The 21,430-nt window shown below is 41.1% G+C and overlaps 1 protein-coding gene across 1 annotated transcript; it reads right to left on the reverse strand.

Moving 5' to 3' along the window:
- Positions 1 to 4,668: 4,668 nt before the first annotated feature.
- hykk.2 (hydroxylysine kinase, tandem duplicate 2) lies at positions 4,669 to 16,827 on the reverse strand. The gene is made up of 5 exons (XM_029695473.1): positions 16,686 to 16,827; positions 15,068 to 15,376; positions 8,598 to 8,740; positions 6,603 to 6,783; positions 4,669 to 6,087 (listed from the first exon to the last, which is right to left on the reverse strand). The coding sequence occupies exons 2-5, from the start codon at positions 15,369 to 15,371 to the stop codon at positions 5,645 to 5,647; spliced, it is 1,071 nt and encodes a 356-aa protein (XP_029551333.1). The 5' UTR covers positions 15,372 to 15,376; positions 16,686 to 16,827; the 3' UTR covers positions 4,669 to 5,644.
- Positions 16,828 to 21,430: the final 4,603 nt, after the last annotated feature.

Here is a 21,430-nt window from a genome sequence, read left to right on the forward strand (position 1 = left end):
GAGCATGGTGAAGTTATTCATTACATTTTGGATAGTGTATCAATATACCCAGTCACTACCAAGATGCAGGCGTCCTTCCTAACTCAGTTGCCGGAGAGGAAGGAAAACGCTCAAGAATTTCACCATGAGGCCAATAGTGACTTTAAAAGTTACTGAGTTTAATGGCTGTGAAAGGAGAAAACTGACTATGGATCAACATTGTAGTTACTCCACAATACTAACCTAATTGACAGAGTGAAAAGAAGGAAGTCTGTACAGAATAAAAACAATTATATATTTTTGCAATAAGGCACTAAAGTAAAATTGCCAAAAAATTGGCAAAGAACAGAATTGTTTCAAACCTTGATTAGGCTACATTGGGATATGATATGGTTCTTTATTTAGGCGTGGGAATATGGCTGTAATCACTGCCAAAGGTGATTCTAAAATGTATTGAATCAGGGGGTTGAATACTTATCTAATCAATATATATTAGTGTTCATTTTTTACAAACGTTAGAATTTTTATTACACTTTGACAGAGTTTTGTGTAGGGCATTGACAAAAAATGACAAATTCATATTAATCTCATTTTGAAAAAGTCAAGGGTTGTGAATACTTTCTGAATTCAGTATGCAACGACTATAGTTTTGTTTTTTTATTGATCTTTAAAAATATATATTTTTTTCTTCCCCTTTAATATTTCATAGTATTTTGTGTAGATTGAAAGAAAAAAAAGAAGACAAATCAATTTTAATCCCACTTTGTATGTAACACAATAAAATGTGAAGAACTCCAAGGGGTCTGAATATTTTGCAAAGCACTGTATTTGTTAAAACAGCTTTCCATACCCCTCAACAATAGAGCTGTTAACCAAGCAAGAGACAATTACGAACACCATTTTGTGATTACACACAATCTTGCTTGTGTTCGTGGCTCACTGGATTGCCAAATCTAGACCATCTCAGGGGCAGTTGCCACAGTCTGTCAAAGTTCTGTATAAAATACCACCCCAAAATGTGGATCGATGGCTTGACGCCGGGTAAAAATGTGGATCGATGGCTTGACACCGGGTAAAAATGTGCATGGAGGGAGTTGGTCCCTAAATTCCTCAATGGAAGTAACGTTTCAACCATCAGGATGAGTTTATTAATCTCCCATGTCAGAATTCAAAAGCAGCCGTCAGTAGTATCAATCGGGATTGAATGGGAGTGGTTTACTAGTCCATACTGCACATTCCCAGAATCATATTGTGGTGGGCACAATCCTATATTCAAGATTAGTATAATGGTGACATGTAAAGTATGATCGATTCAATTCAATACCCCAATTCATTTACTTCTAACCTCTTTATCTATACGTGTTGTTCATTGATTGAAGGCTATTTGAGAAGGAACACAGGAATAACGATAGATACACCGTTTAGAAATAATAGAACGCTTGATCGATAGCGTGACCATGAAAGACAAAATGGTTCTTAGATGTGATTTGCCCAAGAGATGGTACATCACACTTCATCGTAGGCTACTGTTACTCCAGGAAAAGCATGTTGAGTCTGTCAGTAGTGTGTTGAATAGTATAGATTGATAAAAAGTCATGTAATACAGCAAATGGGCTATTCCTACAGGTATCAACACATATCAACTGTCATGTTCACTGATTGTTGCAAAAATATTATACCTTGTGGCTGAATCTGTGTTTGAAATTCACTGCTCGACTGAGGGACCTTACAGATAATTGTATTTGTTGGGTCAGAGATGAGGTAGTCATTCAAAAATCATGTTAAACACTATTATTGCACCCAGAGTGAGTCCATGCAACTTGTGACTTAAGCACATGTTTGCTCCTGAACTTATTTAGGCTTGCCATAACAAAGGGATTGAATACTTGACTCAAGGAAATAAAAAATAAAAACATAATTCCACTTTGACATTATGGGGTATTGCGTGTTGGCCAGTGACAAGAAAAATCAAAAATGTTATCCGTTTTAAATGATGTCTTTAACACAACAACATTTGAAAGAAGTCAAGAGGTGTGAATACTTTCTGAAGGTACTAAGTGTTCAGCCCCTGTCTTTAGACAAGCCCAAATTAGTTCAGGAGTTTAAAAAAAAAGTTGAGTATTGAGTATTCAATGTAAATAATAGGCGATTGATGTTTGAATAACCTCTCCTCTGTCCCCCATAAATACAACATCTTTAAGGTCCCTCAGTCAAGTATTGAATTTTAACCACAGATTCAACTACAAAGACCAGGGAGCTTTTCAAAAGCCTCATAAAGAAGGGCAGTGATTGGTAGATGGATAACAATAACAAATCAGACATTGAATAAGCATGGTCTCTTTAAGCATGGTCAAGTCAATAATTATGCTGTGGATTATGTATTAAACCACCCAGACACACAGACACATGAAAGATAGTCATCCTGAACTGAGCTGCAGGACAGGAATGAAACTGCTTAGGGATGTAACCATGGTGATTTAAAAAAAACAGCTATAGAGTTCAATGGCTGTCAGAGATAACTGAGGATGGATCCACAACATTGTAGTGACTTCACAATAATGACCTAAATGACAGAGTGAGAAGAACACAAATATCCAGAATTAAAAAAAAATCCAAAAACATGCATCTTATCTTGTATGCGACAAGTGCAGCGGATGTTTTAAATGACCAATAATGAGGACAGAATCATTCACCAATCAGGATATTAACTTTATTAAAAATGTGTTATTGATAAAGCCATCAGTCACTGGCTTTATCAATAAGTGCATCGAGGACATCGTCCCCACAGTGACTGTACGTACATACACCAACCAGAAGCCATGGATTACGGGCAACATCCGCACTGAGCTAAAAGGGTAGAGCTGCCACTTTCAAGGAGCAGGACTCTGAGCCGGAAGCTTATAAGAAATCCCGCTATGCCCTCCGACGAGCCATCAAACAGGCAAAGCGTCAATACAGGACTAAGATCGAATCGTACTACACCGGCTCCGACTCACATCGGATGTTGCAGGGCTTGCAAACTATTACAGACTACAAAGGGAAACACAGCTGAGAGCTGACCAGTGACACGAGCCTAGCAGACGAGCTAAACTACTTCTATGCTCGCTTCGAGGCAAACGGCACTGAAACATGCATGAGAGCATCAGCTGTTCCGGATGACTGTGTGATCACGCACTCAACAGTCAATGTGAGTAAGACCTTTAAAACGTTCAACATCCACAAGGCCGCAGGGCCAGACGGATTGCCAGGACGTGTACTCTGAGCATGTGCTGACCAACTGGCAAGTGTCTTCACTGACATTTTCAACCTCTCTCTGTCTGTAATACCAACATGTTGCACCATAGTCCCTGTGCCCAAGAACAAGAAGGTAACCTGCCTAAATGACTACCGACCCGTAGCACTCACGTCTGTAGCCATGAAATGCTTTGAAAGGCTGGCCATGGCTCACAACACCATTATCCCAGAAACCCTAGGCCCACTACAATTTGCATACCGCATCAACAGATCCACAGACGATGCAATCTCTACTGCACTCCACACTGCCCTTTCACACCTGGACAAAAGGAACACCTATGTGAGAATGCTATTCATTGACTACAGCTCAACACCATAGTGCCCTCAAAGCTCATCACTAAGCTAAGGACCCTGGGACTAAACACCTCCCTCTGCAACTGGATCCTGGACTTCCTGATGGGCCGCCCCCAGGTGGTAAGGGTAGGTAACAACACATCCGCAACGCTGATCCTCAACATGGGGGCCCCTCAGTGGTGTGTGCTCAGTCCCCTCCTGTACTCCCTGTTCACTCATGACTGCACGGCCAGGCACGAATCCCAACACCACCAATAAGTTTGCTGATGACAACAGTGGAAGGCCTGATCACTGACAATGATGAGACAGCCTATAGGGAGGAGGTCAGAGACCTGACCGTGTGATGCAAGGAAAACAACCTCTCCCTCAACGTGATCAGCCACGCTAGTCAGACTGTTCTCTCTGCTACCGCACGGCAAGCGGTACCGGAGCGCCAAGTCGAGGTCCAAAAGGCTTCTTAACAGCTTCTACCCCCAGGCCATAAGACACCTGAACAGCTAATCAAATGGCTACCCAGACTATTTGCATTGCTACCCAGACCATTTGCATTGTCCCCCCCCACTTTTACACTGCTGCTATTCTCTGTTTATTATCTATGCAGTCACTTTCTCTACCTACGTGTACATATTACCTCAATTACCGACTAACCAGATTGACTCTGTACCGGTACCCCCAGTATATTGCCTCACTATTGTTATTTTACTGCTGTTCTGTAATTATTTGTTACTTTTATTTACATATTTATTTACTTATTTTTTACATATTTTTCTTAACTGCATTGTTGGTTAAGGGCTTGTCAGTAAGCATTTCATGGTAAGGTCTACACCTGTTGTATTTGGCACATGTGACAATTAAAATTTGATTTATTGAAAAAGTATTGAAAACAAGGGTGCCAAACATTTTTACCCCTATCTTTTTGAGATTTTGTTTTAACTAATTCTGTTTCTCTGAGCAATTGTATTTGTAGAAAATATGAAGAGTACAATTTTTTTGGCATGTAATATTTGTATGTTTTTGCTCACTTTATCAAGGGTGCCAATAATTTCAGACATGCCTATATATCCCCATAGTATTTCATAAAATAAATACTTTGAAAGTTTCTCTCATTTCACAGATTTTTAGGTTTATTATGCAATGAATTTGATTAATTTCTTACAAAATAGGATTTTAACAAAACGATCATGGTACATCAATTACTTCTTACACAGGCACTTCAGTTAAATGTAGGTCATAGCTGCTGAATCGCTTATTTTGTAAATGAGCTACACTTTAATTGAAGTGAGCCCTAAAAATGGAATGATGAAATTGACACAGGACATGGTGTGGATTGTGGACACTGCAACAGCTGATTCAGAGTAACTTGTTGCTATGCATAAGCACCTCAAATCATCGGAATAATCATATGGCCTTCAACCCGACAGACATTATCCACAGTATGACAGAATGTCAACATACCGTTTTGAAAAAGAGCACAAATCACCAATAAAAAGCTTACAGTGGTCATGGTTCCATGCGTTTTTTTTTCCTTTTAACTCGTAAATCAAAGCTTTGGGAGTGTTGAGATGACTTACTGTATGTAAAACTGAGTTACCACAGACCATCAGAGAAAATGTAGACTTCTCTCAACTGGATGGGTTTAGACAAATCTGAGACTGACCAAGATTCAAAACAGTTTTAGAACAGGATTTGCGTCAAATTTTCTCAGTAATCACACTGCCAGACTGATAGAATCCAGTTAATATGTTTAAATGAGTTTACATTTTATCAGATGGTCTGTCTGCTAAAAGGTAGACTCAGCAATATGACATCATCATGCAGAACAGGATGACAACCAACTATTAGCGTGAGGCACGCCACACTTTTTTTGGATGATGTCATATTAGGCATATGTACTTTTTAATACTTTAAAAAAAGGTGCACTTGCAGACTCCACATGGATTCAAAAATCATTGGATTGGTGAAAGCATTGGCTGAAGGGAAAAGAATCGGGACACAGCCTATGAAAAGAAAGAGCTCCCAGTAATATATTCAAGAGAGACTGCTTCCCTTTAACCTCTTGGGCTTGAGGACCATTGGGTCACTCGTTGCCAGGATAATGGGCGGCATTCTGAAACCACCTCCTCTCCACCACCTCCTTGCCCAGTTCCCATAGTCGGCAAAGATGGCGGGTGCCCATCTTGGTGGTGATCGTGACGTAATCTTTGTTCTCTGGATACTGCACCACAGTGTGGCGAGCCACAACCAGGGACTGGCAGAAGCGACAGAGCACCAGCAGGTAGAGGGCGTCCCTCTCGGCCTCGTTGAGGCGAATAACACTCTCCCAGCCAGCTAGCACGTCTCTTCCCACATCCAGAGGTGTGGGGTTCTCAATCATCATGTACATGATGGTGATGGCCAGCTCGAACACGTAGTAGCCGCTGCTCATGTCCCCAAAGTCCAGGATGCCAGAGATTTTGTAGGTGGCTGAATCGTCTGGTTGCACCAAGATGTTGTGGTCATTGAAGTCCCCGTGGTTGATGCCTACATAGAGACAAATGCACGTTTACTTGACATATCAAATATGCACGCGCAATAGTACCAGACGTTTGCTCAAATAGTAATTAAAATCGTTCAAATGTTTTGAGCGTTTGCTTGAGTCTACCTAGAGTACCAAACTGGCGTGGTTTGCACTTTGGTGGCCTATTCCATTGGTTCCATCGCACTGAGTAAACTCAATAATGCCCAGTGAAAGTCTTTGAAAGAAAACCAATACTATTTGACCCCAGGTCTGATTTCACCGCTCAGTTATAAACCATTACATTCTCCACCTGTATCAGTACCTGACCTGTCAATCATTACAACAGACTAGTTACATTGTTAAAATGAAGGTCATATTCATTGTGGCATGCAATGGAAAAAAAAAAAAAAATGTGCCTCTCTTGATGAACTAGCCCACGCTATAGTCCTTCCCTGTTCCAGTCCGTTTCCTTCCATTTGAACCAGGTCTATCAAAAGAGAGAGCTCTGACAGAACAGCTGGTGAAGGGAGAGACTCACACTTGCGGAAGGAGCTGAGTTTGGGCTGTATACAAGTCTTGTATTGTTGGATGACTGACTTGACCACCTGCTGTACAGGATCCCCATCCATTAGATGGAGGTATGGCTCCAGAAGAGGGATGTTGGACAGACTCCAGATGAACTTCTCCCTCTGTAGTACATGGAGTTGAGGATGTTCCATCTACGGAAACAGACTCATCAACCAGGAACTGAGTTAACTACTCGTGATCAGATTATTTTCAGAAAAAAAATAAAAATACAAAACATGCCGTCGTACAGCTATGAGCAATTACGTATTATGTTTTTTTACCACTGAAATATTTGTTTGCCAATCAATCGTTATATAAATCAAAAGTCCTTGAAATCATCTGATCACGCATAGCAGTGGGTCATAGAGCATGCAAGGAAATGTGGGTAAAAATCATGACAGTATTTTGTTAGGTCCACATTTAGAGGTACGCTCAAAGCTCACATACATTCAAAGACTGAAACAATCCAGCATATAAAAAAAATAAAACTGTCTTCAGTGTTACTCTTCTATGTCCAATGCATATCTCAATCCACTGTGACTATTTCAAATTTACAGAACCCATTTTCTTGCTCTCAATATACAAGAAATGTATTCACTAACACAGAATAAGCATCAGCCTCCTAGAATAATATCTATTGTGATGGTTTTTCAACAGCTTTCAAAAACGCTGCTAATTTTGTTTGCCCTGAGCCAAACCTAACACTACCTTTTTAAAAAAAATGTAACACTTTACTGGCTTCATTCTTTACCTGAAATGGGAATATGATGCTGAATGAATGATACTGCGACACTCATAAAAGGTGTTATGAAATGGTTTCATATGAATTCCTTCCGCAAACCCCATTCAAGTAGTTCTGTCATGAAAAAGTGTATTTTATTTCCTCATGAATGATACTGAATAAATGTGTTATAAAAGTTTTTTTTTTTTTTTGAATGATACTACAATACTCGTAAAGGGGGTCATGCAGTGCTCCATTGGTAAATCGGGAGGTGGGAGCAAAAAGTGACCTGGTGGCCTCTGAGGTACCGGAATGCATGAAAAAGAAAATTACTTTTATAATAATGAATATCTTTGCATTCGCGTCGTCGCGTTTACAGAAGTTGCACGGGGAATAATTTTAGTAGCCTAGGGTCTGAAAAACATGTGGCCTTATATAAAAACATTTCATGCATCATTTTACATGAGTGGAGACTAGCAGAATCTTTTTTTAAACACTGCACAAATGATCGAAATGACAGGCTACTGACAAACAGATCAATAAAAACAACCTTGTCTTGAATCCATCAATAACCTAGGCCTAGGTCTGTGGAGAGACATATTGTACAGTACGCAGAGACAATTATAGTCCCCAAAAAAGCTTTCCAGTTTCACTGACTCACCCATTTATGCACAGCTCACTCACCAGCGATGGCCTCTCTCTCGTACCAAAAGCCTCTCTCTTGTTTTACTTTGTAAAACAATACTGTTCGCGCTATAGGCCTATTTGGAAGTTGATACAATATATGTCGTATCCTACAGCTGGCAGATTAGTGTCTTCTCTTTTCAGCAGAAGCCATTTGCTTTCCAACCTGTGTTTGCCCACGATTGTATTTGAAATACTTCGAAAGGCTTGTTTTGTCTGCATGCTGTTCACTGACAGATTGGCCGCACGTTCTCGACCGTAGGATATGAATTGTTTGGGCTAAACACTGGCCTACAGGTGCACTTTTCTCTCTCACCACAGCAACAGCCACACAGTAGGTCTATATAGGCTACAATGTTGCACAAACCATAAGGCCAGACATTGCAAACAGTGAAAATATTTTGATGTCACGGGACATCATTTAATGAAGGTGTTATGAATGTCTTACCCCCTTCAAGTTAAAATGTTGCCAACCGAACTGTATGCACTTTAAATAGAAACATTTGCAAACATTAGCCTACTTGAATGCACCTCAGGCAGACTAATTTAAGATAATCATACTTCCTGCAGGACTGTGTCCATCTTGGCGGCCATTTTGCCAGCTTCATACAGGATCTGTGGAGAGCAGGGCACTTTGGCGATGGGGGTCCCCGGTAAATAGGTCAGCAGTCTCACCAGGTACTTCTGCCTGCCAAAGCCACAGTCTACCAGGAAAAAGAAAAAAGTAATTGGAAGAGATCTGCAGGCCTCTGGGGGAAATTGGAATATAAGCTCATCCTGTTTCACCACCTCCTTGTCAACAAAGATCAAATTAACTCTGCCAAGCATCTAGAGGCAATGTAGATACAAATCAGCTCCGACTCTGTTACCTAACATTAACCTAGCTAGAGGTACTAATACTCAGACTCAACATTAAAATGCAGTGCAACTGGTATGATTTCAGTTTGATCTCTTATTGCAGGTTCCCCCAGGTCTGACCCTCTAGTGCCGCAGTATTGAAGGTTTCCCCAGGCCTGACCCTCTAGTGCTGCAGTATTGAAGGTTCCCCCAGGTCTGACCCTCTAGTGCTGCAGTATTGAAGGTTCCCCCAGGTCTGACCCTCTAGTGCTGCAGTATTGAAGGTTCCCCCAGGTCTGACCCTCTAGTGCTGCAGTATTGAAGGTTCCCCCAGGTCTGACCCTCTAGTGCTGCAGTATTGAAGGTTCCCCCAGGTCTGACCCTCTAGTGCTGCAGTATTGTTATTCATATTTCCAGAAACTGAATGGAACTTTTACACCAGGCGAAACAAACTCAATTGCTGGACGGCCAAGTGTCTGTATGCAAGTTTTCACTCCTCCCTTATACTTGAAAGATCTATTAAGGTTACTGATTAGTTATGAACTGCCCCAACCTGGTTGTCTGGGTCTTAAATTGGACAAATTGACAGGATATAAAGCAGACACGATTACAAGCATCCCCATAACATGATGCAGCCACCACTATGCTTGAAAGTATGGAGTGGTACTCAGTAATGTGTTGTATTGGATTTGCCCCAAACATAACACTTTGAATTTAGGACAAAAAGTGAATTGTTTTGCCACATTTCTTGCAGTATTACTTTAGTGCCTTGTTGCAAACAGGATGCATGTTTTGAAAAAAAATGGTATTCTCTACAGGCTTGCTTCTTGCCCCCATGTCATTTAGGTTAGTATTGTGGAGTAACTACAATGTTGTTGATCCATCCTCAGTTTTCGATCACAGCCATTAAACTCAGTAACTGTTTTAAAATCGGCATTGGCCTCATGGTGAAATCCCTGAGCGGTTTCCTTCCTCTCCAGCAACTGAGTTAGAAAGGACACGTGTATCTTTGTAGTGACTGGGTGTATTGATACACCCTGCAAAGTGTAATTAATAATTTCACCATGCTCAAAGGGATGTGTAATGTCTGCTTTAAAAAAATAAAAATAAATAGGTGCCCTTCTTTGCGAGGCATTGAAAAACCTCCCTGGTCTTTGTGTTTGAAATTCACTGCTCGACTATGGGACTTTAAAGATCATTTTATGTGTGGGGTACAGAGACGAGGTAGTCATTTAAAAATCATGTTAAAAAATAGTATTGCACCCAGAGTGAGTCCATGCAAACTACGTGACTTCTTAAGCATTTTTACTCCTCAACTTATTTTGCTTGCCATAACAAACGTGTTGAATATTTAAAATTACTCAAGAGATTTCAGCTTTTCATTAATTAGTAAACGTTTCGAAAAACATTATTCCACTTTGATGGGGTATTGTGTGTAGGCTAGTGACAAAAAATATCAATGTAAATCCATTTTAAATTCAGGCTGTAAAAACAAATTGTGGAAAAAGTCAAGGGGTGTGAATACATTTACAAAGCAATATATACAGTACCAGTCAAAAGTTTGGACACACCTACTCATTCCAGGGTTTTTCTTTATTTTTACTATTTTCGACATTGTAAAATAATAGAAGACATCAAAACTATTGTTGGAATCGGATAAACTTTGAACATTGAGATATTAAATAAATGACAGGAAAGAAGCATAGAATCAAAGGAGTAAAAGAGACAGGGTTTTATGTCAGAAGCTAAGGGTTCTCTGAAGAAAGACAGAAGGCTTTGGAATGTGTTGGGTGGACGAGAGGAGAGCAACGTGTTGATATAGGGAAGACAGATGCACATCTGTGGATTAGGTGAAGGAGGGGTTGAGGTCAGGAGGTGAGGACAGATTCCCTTAAGGGAGCAATAAGGGTTTGGTATCCCGTTACCCTTTACTGTTGAACCATACGACGCAAGGATTGGAGAGAAGGAGGAGTGTCTTAAGTGGGATGTATATAACTGTGATGGTGAGTAATGTTTTGCTGTCTGAATTACAGCTGTACAGAACCTTAGGGAAGAATTAAACTTGGTTAAAGCTTATCTAGTGTCCGTGAGTTATTTACTCTGAAATATAAAGAACCTAACACTATGGAGTGACACATATGGAATCATGTAGAAACCAAACAATTGTGCAACAAATCGAAATACATTTTATATTTGAGATTCTTCTAAGTAGCCACCCTTTGCCTTGATGACAGCGTCGCACACTCTTGGCATTCTCTCAACCAGCTTCATGAGGTAGTCACCTGGAATGCATTTTAATTAACAGGTGTGCCTTGTTAAAAGTTAATTTGTGGAATTTATTTCCTTCTTAGTGCATTTGAGCCAATCAGTTGTGTTGTGGCAAGGTAGGGGTGGTATACAGAAAATAGCCATATTTGGTAAAAGACCAAGACCAAATTATGGCAAGAACAGCTCAAATAAGCAAAGAGAAATGACAGTCAATCATTACTTTAACACATGAAGGTCAGTCAATCAGGAAAAGTTCAAGAACTTTGAAGGTTTCTTCAAGTGCAGTCGCAAAAACCATCAAGCGCTATGATGAAACTGGCTCTCATGAGGACTGCCACAGGAAAGGAAGACCCAGAGTTACCTCTGCTGCAGAGGATGAGTTCATTAGAGTTAACTGCACCTCAGATTGCAGCCCAAATAAATGCTTCACAGTTCAAGTAACAGACACATCTCAACATCAACTGTTCAGAGGATACTGCGTGAATCAAGCCTTCATGGTCAAATTGCTGCAAAGAAACCACTACTAAAGGACACCAATAAGAAGAAGAGAATTCCTTGGGCCAAGAAACACGAGCAATGGACATTAGATCGGTGGAACTCTGTCCTTTGGTCTGATGAGTCCAAATTTGCGATTTTTGGTTCCAACTGCCGAGTCTTTGTGAGACGCAGAGTAGGTGAACGGATGATCTCCACATGTGTGGTTCCCACCGTGAAGCATGGAGGAGGTGGTGTGATGGTGCTTTGCTGGTGACACTGTCAGTGGTTTATGTAATTCAAGGCACACTTAACCAGCATGACTACCACAGCATTCTGCAGCGATACACCATCCCATCTGGTTTGCACTTAGTGGGACCATCACTTGTTTTTCAACAGGACAATGACCCAACACACCTCCAGGCTGTGTAAGGGCTATTTGACCAAGGAGTGTGATGGAGTGCTGCATCAAATGACCTGGCCTCCACAATCACCTGACCTCAACCCAATTGAGATGGTTTGGGATGAGTTGGACTGCGGAGTGAAGGAAAAGCAGCCAACAAGTGCTCAGCATACGTGGGAACTCCGAGTCTGTAGGAAAAGAATTCCAGGTGAAGCTGGTTGAGAGAATGCCAAGAGTGTGCAAAGCTGTCAAGGCAAAGGGTGGCTACTTTGAAGAATCTAAAATGTATATTGATTTGTTTAACACTTTTTTGGTTACTACATGATTCCATGTGTAATTTCATAGTTTTGATGTCTTCACTTTTATTCTACACTGTAGAAAATAGTAAAAAATTAAGAAAAACCCTTGAATGAGTAGGTGTCCAAACCTTTGCTGAGTTCACATTTTACCAGTCAAAAAAAGAAACGTCCCTTTTTCAGGACCCTGTCTTTCAAAGATAATTCATAAAAATCCAAATAACTTCACAGATCTTCATTGTAAAGGGTTTAAACACTGTTTCCCATGCTTGTTCAATGAACCATAAACAATTAATGAACATGCACCTGTGGAACGGTCGTTAAGACACTAACACCTTACAGACGGTAGGCAATTAAGGTCACAGTTATGAAAACCTAGGACACTAAAGAGGCCTTTCTACTGACTCTGAAAAACACCAAAAGAAAGACGCCCAGGGTCCCTGCTAATCTGCGTGAACGTGCCTTAGGCATGCTGCAAGGAGGCATGAGAACTGCAGATGTGGCCAGGGCAATAAATTGCAATGTCCGTACTGTGAGACGCCTAAGACAGCGCTACAGGGAGACAGGACGGGCAGCTGATTGTCCTCGCAGTGGCAGACCACGTGTAACAACACCTGCACAGGATCGGTACATCCGAACATCACACCTGCGGGACAGGTACAGGATGGCAACAACAACTGCCCGAGTTACACCAGGAACGCACAATCCCTCCATCAGTGCTCAGATTGTCCGCAATAGGCTGAGAGAGGCTGGACTGAGGGCTTGTAGGCCTGAGGGCTTGTAGGCCTGAGGGCTTGTAGGCCTGTTGTAAGGCAGGTCCTCACCAGACATCACCGGCAACAACGTCGCCTACGGGCACAAACCAACCGTCGCTGGACCAGACAGGACTGGCAAAAAGTGCTCTTCACTGACGAGTCGCGGTTTTGTCTCACCAGGGGTGATGGTCGGATTTGCGTTTATCGTCGAAGGAATGAGCATTACACCGATTTGGAGGTGGAGGGTCCGTCATGGTCTGGGGCAGTGTGTCACAGCATCATCGGACTGAGCTTGTTGTCATTGCAGGCAATCTCAACGATGTGTGTTACAGGGAAGACATCCTCCTCCCTCATCCTGACATGACCCTTCAGCATGACAATGCCACCAGCCATACTGCTCGTTTTGTGCGTGATTTCCTGCAAGACAGGAATGTCAGTGTTCTGCCATGGCCAGCGACGAGCCCGGATCTCAATCCGATTGAGCACGTCTAGAACCTGTTGGATTGGAGGGTGAGGGCCATTCCCCCCCAGAAATGTCCGGGAACTTGCAGGTGCCTTGGTGGAAGAGTGGGGTAACATCTCAGAGCAAGAACTGGCAAATCTGGTGCAGTCCATGAGGAGATACCCTGCAGTACTTAACGCAGCTGGTGGCCACACCAGATACTGACTGTTACTTTTGATTTTGGACCCCCCCTTTGTTCAGGGACACATTACTCAATTTCTGTTAGTCACATGTCTGTGGAACTTGTTCAGTTTATGTCTCAGTTGTTGAATCTTGTTATGTTCATATAAATATTTACACATGTTAAGTTTGCTGAAAATAAACGCAGGACGTTTCTTTTTTTGCGTTTATATATCAGTCCCTCCTGGATTTCGCTTATTTTTTTTGTGATTTCTGCGGCCAAAGATGCTTGATTTTGCGGCAGCTTTTCTAAAATTCTGTGCTACATTTTTTTCCCATGTTCAAATCATATAAAGCAATATGTGCTCAGTTTTAGGACGATTTTAAGCAGAATACAGAATTCCTCTGTCCAGTATGTGTTCTTTTGACCATCTTAATCTTTTCATTGGCCAGTCTGAGATATGGCTTTTTCTTTGCAACTCTGCCTAGAAGGCCAACATCCCGGAGTCGCCTCCTCACTGTTGACGTTGAGACTGGTGTTTTGCAGGTACTATTTAATGAAGCTGCCAGTTGAGGACTTGTGAGGCATCTGTTTCTCAAACTAGACACTGTAATGTACTTGTCCTCTTGCTCAGTTGTGCACCGGGGCCTCCCACTCCTCTTTCTATTCTGGTTAGAGACAGTTTGTGATGTTCTGTGAAGGGAGTAGTACACAGCGTTGTACAAGATCTTCAGTTTCTTGGCAATTTCTCACATGGAATAGCCTTAATTTCTCAGAACAAGAATAGACTGAGGAGTTTCAGAAGAAAGTACTTTGTTTCTGGCCATTTTGAGCCTGCAATCGAACCCACAAATGCTGATGCTCCAGATACTTAACTAGTCGAAAGGCCAGTTTTATTGCTTCTTTAAATCAGGACAACAGTTTTCAGCTGTGCTAACAAAATTGCAATTGGGTTTTCTAATGATCAGTTAGCCTTTTAAAATGATAAACTTGGATTAGCGAACACAACATACCATTGGAACACAGGAATGATATTCTATTCAAAATCAGCCGTTTCCAGCAACAATAGTCATTTACAACATTAACAATGTCTACACTGTATTTCTGATCAATTTGATGTCATTTGAATGGGACAAAAAAATCTTTCAAAAACAAGGACATTTCTAAGTGACCCCAAGGTTTTGAATGGTAGTATCAAAACAATTCTACATTTCTACTAAATAGATTGACTAAGTACCAGGGAGAATAGAAAATCAGCAGACACTGATTTTTGTTAATAGGTCTTACATGCAATTAAACCATGATCATACAGTAACATCTGGTGATTCCCAGAGCATATCCCATGGCTCGGTCTTGTGTGGGGCTCCATACATACCGATGTCCTCCAGGCTCATGACTTGTCCTGAGGTTGCGGGGAGGACGGTCTGGGCAGGAAGCCCCCTCTCGTGCAGGAAGGTCATGGCGTGAGTCTGCAGCTCCAGCAGAGTGGGGTTCTGACTGTCCTCAGTGTTCATTACCTTCAGGACGTACTCGTCGTCCTCACTGACCACCAAGTGAAAGTTCTGGTCATCGTAGCTGGGCAGCGGGTGAATCTGGGACGGCGTCAAACCGAAGAGCCTCTTCACTAGCTCAGACACCTGTAGATGGCTGAGGTTTGGTTTAGAATCTGCTAATGCCATTAATGCTACAGAGAAGGAATGCAAAGAAAAAAGGTCACGACGGGGGTGTAATCATTAGTCCAAATTAGTTTAAAACGAGAGTTTCTATTGGACCAATTCAGGTAGGTCCCTCCCCGTTTCGTTCCATTTAATTCAGTTTAAGAAACGTTTTGGAACAGAATTGACGTAATGAATATGCCCAAGAAAAAGCTTAGACTGAAAAATATATACACATTAATATACAACATATAAAGCATCTCGAATGCAATTGGTATTGAAATAATCAATGTTGTTTACAAGTCACAAAGTACTTTCTAATCTAAAACAACTAGCTAACTGTTTTGTAATTGTCTGGTCACACAAGCATTGTTAAATGTAAAGGACAATCCTAGCTATCAAGATAGTTGACATGCCAAGGCACATTTGAGATATAAGTTCAAGTGCAGCCACATTAGCTTCGCTGCAACCTGAATCTAGAAACCTTGGACATTGCTATCAGAATAGGAAAATCGCATTGAAAAATACGGGTCTAGACGCGCATAACTCGCTTTGTTGTATGATTGTGTTCAGATCTGGCAGGGCTGCATTGTGTGCAGATTTCTCATCGGTCTGGACGCAAATCAGCCTACAGAAAACGCATAAAGTAGGGGATGTCATCAGCACTCCTCCAGCAAGTGGAACAAACTTGGGTTTTGGGACCGAGGCACCTTTTCATTACAACTTTGGGTGAAATACGTTCCTAGCCTTCTAGCGAATATTAAATTGGTCTAGATTTATGCTAACCCGTTTGCAATCCCTTTAGCGTTGCTTGCTAGCCACATAGGCCAGCTGGCTACTTAACTACAGCCATCAGTAGTTGTTGTGTTATCATATTTAGCCTATTCCACCGTTTGTAAAATGCACACTGGCACTTGAATAGAGGATCCGGACACATTTAAAATGTAGATGCATGACTCGTTCGTAATTCCATGATCAGAACTACGATCAGAATAAATAAAAGCTACATGAACTGTCAAGTCTACACATGGCCAAGGTTGCATCGAAGCTAGGCAACCTACTGTAGGCTTCCATACAACTGCTGATGTGTGGCCATAAAAAAAAGGAAATTACGAAAACTTAAACGTAGCTATAATGTAAAGGGTTGTGGAACAATTAGTAGGCATAGCTAACTTTACTGTCTGCTAATAGTAATAATAATTAGTTAGCTAAACACTGGCGATAAAAGTTAGGGTCGCCTCTGGCAAAAATATATTGACATGGCCGCACACAGGACAGCTTTACTTTTACTTTCACACAACGCATTTGTCTTCACATTGCCAACGTTAAATCACTCACCTGCGAGCGCTGCAAATGTAGTTACAAATAATTAGAGCAGTAGCATGTAATTGTATACTATTCACAAAGATTTGTACGGATTTGATTAATAACGCACTTTGTACATCCGTGACAGAACTATGAGAATGACGTGGTGAGGTCACTTCAGACGCAAAAGTTATGACCCACGTTATTTTGCTATGTTTTTTTTTTAAGGACACATTATTAACTAGTCAGTCAAGTTAGTAAACAAATCAGAATATAAGACCATTTGAAATGATTTAGAAGAGATAAATTATTTTGAGAAATGTTTAATTCAAGTGCTTTGAACGCTGATTGGCTGATGACCAGCAAGCTGCTTCAACCATAAACGAAAAGTACAGCTATCATGCTTGTAAACAAATTATAGTGTTCAAAAACCATATTAAAACAAAGGTAGGGGAGTGGATCAGAAAACCAGTCCGTATCTGGTGTGACCACCATTCATGCAACGCTACACATCTCCTTCACAACGTTGTCCCACTCCTCTACAATGGCTGTGCAAAGTGGCTGGATTTGGGCGGGAACTAGAACACACTGTCATACACTTTGATCCAAACGGCAAGTCAGTTAAAAAACAAATTCCTATCTACAGTGGCCAAAGCCAGATGACGCTGAGCCAATTGTGCTCCACCCTGTGGGACTCCCAATCACGGCCGGTTGTGATACAGCCTGAATGGGAGACATGTTTTCAGCTTCCATGAATTGTGTACAGCTCCTTGCAACATAGGGCCATGCCTTTTCATGCTGAAACATGAAGTGATGGCGTTGGATGAATGGCTCTACAATGGGCCTCAGGATCAATGTCTCTGTGCATTCAAATTGCCATCAATAGAATGCAATTGTGTTCGTTGTCCGTAGCTTATGCCTGCCCATACCATAACCCCACCGCCACCATGAGGGTGTTGACATCAGCAAACTGCTCGCCAGGTACAGTTGAAACCGGGATTCATCAATGAAGAGCACACTTCTCCAGCATGCCAGTTGCCATCAAAGGTGAGCCATTTGCCCACTGAAGTGTAGTGCGGTCAAGACCCTGGTGAGGATGACGAGCACGCAGATGAGCTTCACTGAGACGGTTTCTGACAGTTTCTGCAGAAATTCTTTGGTTGTGCAAACCCACACTTTCATCAGCTGTCTGGGTGCCTGGTCTCAGGTGATCCTGCAGGTGAAGAAGCCTGATGTGGAGGTCCTGGGGGGGCTACACGTGGTCTGCACTTATGAGGCTGGTTAGACATACTGACTAATACTCTAAAACGATATTGGAGTTGGCTTATGGTAGAGAAATTAACATTTAATTATCTGGCAACAGCTCTGGTAGACATTCCTGCAGTCAGCATGCAAATTGCACTCTCAATTTTTGAGACATCTGTGGCATTGTGTTGTGTGACAAAACTGCACATTTTATAGTGGCCTTTTATTGTCCCCAGCACAAGGTGCACCTGTGTAATGATCATGCTGTTTAATCAGCTTCTTGATATGCCACACCTGTCAGGTGGGTGGATTAACTTGGTGTAACAGTGTAGGTTTCGTCTCTCTTCGCGCCAACCTGGGCTCGAACCAGGGACCCTTGCACACATCAACAACTGACACCCCACGAAGCATCGTTACCCATCGCGCCACAAGAGCCACGGCCCTTGCAACGCAAGGTGAAACCCTACTTCAAGTCTCAGAGCGAGTGACGTCACTGATTGAAACGCTATTAGCGCGCACCACCGCTAACTAACTAGCCATTTCACATCGGTTACATTGGCAAAGGAGAAATTCTCACTAACAGGGATGTAAACAAATTTGAGAGAAATAAGCTTTTTGTGCATATGAAACATTTCTGTGATCTTTTATTTTAGCTCATAAAACATGGGACCAACAGTTTGCATGTTGCGTTTATATTTCTGTTAGGCATACTTTGTAAAATGAATGGATTCACATACAAGCCATAGAGCTTAAGTTTCAATGCAATACTGACATTAACAAAGCCTTATTCTAAGCATGATCAGAGAGAGAAACAAAGAAACCATGGCTTGAGCCATGGCCCATAGCTCATAGGGAAGGGAGAGAGAAATAAAGTGTGTGTATCTGCGTTGTTTGGATTCAAAATCTGAGTTGTTGACCAATAGCATTACTCTAAAGTTAACCTCCAATCAGATATCAGACCTACATGATGTAATCACAACAGAACCTCTGCTTCTCAGAGCTGTGACAGAATGGAGGTTGGAGAGATAATACAGAGAAGGCTGAATTCCTGAGAATAAAACCTTTTGCACAGAGTGTTGGTAAGAAGAGTCACTTCAAGGGCTGCCCTACAAATATAATTAAATGATTACACTATTCATCTACGGCAAAGATACTTATATGTTTCCCCTTTCATCTGTGTCTGGTATTTGTTACTGGCCAGCTAGGTCTTCAGCCAGCATGAACAAAAAAAAGGAGGGGAAGGTCGTTCAAAACTCTGACGCGTTTGTCATGTTAACACATCCGTTACTGCTGTTGTGAACTGTATCACAAGAGACATGGCAAACAGAAGATGTACAAAAAATGTTTACACCATTGATGGAATTTCAATGTTGTTTGAGTTGCTTTGTGTATCATCAAATTTGCTTGAGATGATTTTACTGCTCACTGCATCCAAGTTTCTTGACATAGGGTGTTTCTAAGAGCTGTCAATGAAGGAAAGCTCATAAATAAGCTCACCGCCCACTCAGCCTGTCTTTTCAAACTTCCTGGTACAGTGCTTTCAGAAAGTATTCAGACCCCTTGTGACTTTTTCCACGTTTTGTTGTGTTACAGCCTGAATTTAAAATGGATTAAATTGAGATTTTGTGTCACTAGCCTACATTCAAAACCTCATAATGTTAAAGTGGAATTATGTTCTTCAGAAATTCATTCAAAATGAAAGCTGAAATGTCTTAAGTCAATAAGTATTCAACCCCGTTGTTATGGCAAGCCTTAATAAGTTCAGGGGCAAAATTTCACATAATAAGTTGCATGGACTATGTGTGCAATAGTGTTTATCATGATTTTTGAATGAATACCTAATCTCTGTACCCCACACATACATTTATCTTTGAGCATGGTAAAGTTATTAATTACAATTTGGATGGTGTATCAATACACCCAGTCGCTACAAAGGTACAGGCATCATTCCTAACTCAATTGCCAAAAAGGAAGGAAACCGCTCAGGGATTTCACCATGACGCAAATGGTGACATTTAAAACAGTTACAGAGTTTAATGGCTGTGTCAGGAGAAAACTGAGGATGGATCAACAACATTGTAGTTACTCCACAATGCTAACCTAATTGACAGAGGGAAAAGACAGAAGCCTGTACAGAATAAAAAATATTCCAAAACATTTATCATGTTTGCAACCAGGCACTAAAGTAATACTGGGAGAATAAAAATTGGCAAAGCAATTTACTTTTTGTCCAGAATTCAAAGTGTTACGTTTGTTGCAAATCCAATACAACACATTACTGAGTACCACTCTCCATAATTTCAAGCATAGTGGTGGCTGTATCATGTTATGGGTATGTGTCACTGACGTGTGTGTAGGTGGCAAGGAAGTCAGGCGCAGGAGAAACCAACTTGGTAAAACTGGAGTTGTTTAATAAATAATAAACAAACATGAACTCCAAAACCAACATACATGAAAATAACATGGGTAAAAATACCCGTAGCACGCCAATACAAAAATACACAAAATCAATAACAAACAAAACAATCTCAGACAAGGACATGAGGGAAAACAGAGGGTTAAATACACAACATGTAATGACTGGGATTGGAAACAGGTGTGTAGGAAAACAAGACAAAACCAATGGAAAATGAAAAATGGATCAGTGATGGCTAGAAGACCGGTGACGTCGATCGCCGAGCACCACCCGAACAAGGAGGGGCATCGACTTCGGCAAAGTGTTACGTTTGTTGCAAATCCAATACAACACATTACTGAGTACCACTCTCCATAATTTCAAGCATAGTGGTGGCTGCATCATGTTATGGGTATGCTTGTAATCATTAAGGACTGGGTAGTTTTCCTGGATGAAAAAATAAATGGAATGGAGCTAAGCACAGGCAAAAGCCTAGAGGAAAACCTGGTTTAGTCTGCTTTCCATCAGACTCAGATGAATTCACCTTTCAGCCAGACAATAACTTAAAACCAAGAAGACAGTGAATGTCCCTGAGTGGCTGAATTACAGTTTGGACTTAAATCTACTTGAAAATCTATGGCAACACCTGAAATGGTTGCCTAGCAATGATCAACAACCAATTTGACAAAGCTTGAATAATTTTGAGAAAAAAAAACTATGGGAAAATGTTATACAATTCACGTGTGGAAAGCTCTTAGGTGCTTCTACAAAGTATTGACTCAGGGGTATTTCTGTAATTCATTTTCAATAAATTTGCTAAAATGTCTAACATGTCTTCACTTATTGTATGTAGATGTGTGAGAAATAATAATAATATATTTAAGCCATTTTGAATTCAGGCTGGAACAACAAAATATGGAAGAAGTCATGGGGTATGAATACTTTCTGAAGACACTGAAGTTAGCCATGAGAGAAAAAGTACTTTTTCAAAGAATATTTATATTTCCCCAAAAGTTTATGGGTGATATTTTAGTCACTATAAAAGCTATTTTACATGGGAATCAGAATGACTGTTTGGGAACTTGAAAATGGGTGGGGGAATCATTTATTTTTAGGCCTACCTGAGATTACATTTTTC

The sequence above is a fragment of the Salmo trutta genome, chromosome 17, assembly GCF_901001165.1.
Source record: "Salmo trutta chromosome 17, fSalTru1.1, whole genome shotgun sequence".
Taxonomy (NCBI): Eukaryota; Metazoa; Chordata; class Actinopteri; order Salmoniformes; family Salmonidae; genus Salmo; species Salmo trutta.

Excerpts from the sequence above, each read along its gene's own strand:
- hykk.2 (XM_029695473.1), bottom strand. The coding sequence starts at position 15,371 with ATGGCATTAGCAGATTCTAAACCAAACCTCAGCCATCTACAGGTGTCT. Across the intron at positions 8,741-15,067 it reads CATGAGCCTGGAGGACATCG|ACTGTGGCTTTGGCAGGCAG; the intron begins GTATGTATGGAG and ends TTTTCCTGGTAG. Across the intron at positions 6,088-6,602 it reads ACTCAGCTCCTTCCGCAAGT|GCATCAACCACGGGGACTTC; the intron begins GTGAGTCTCTCC and ends GTCTCTATGTAG.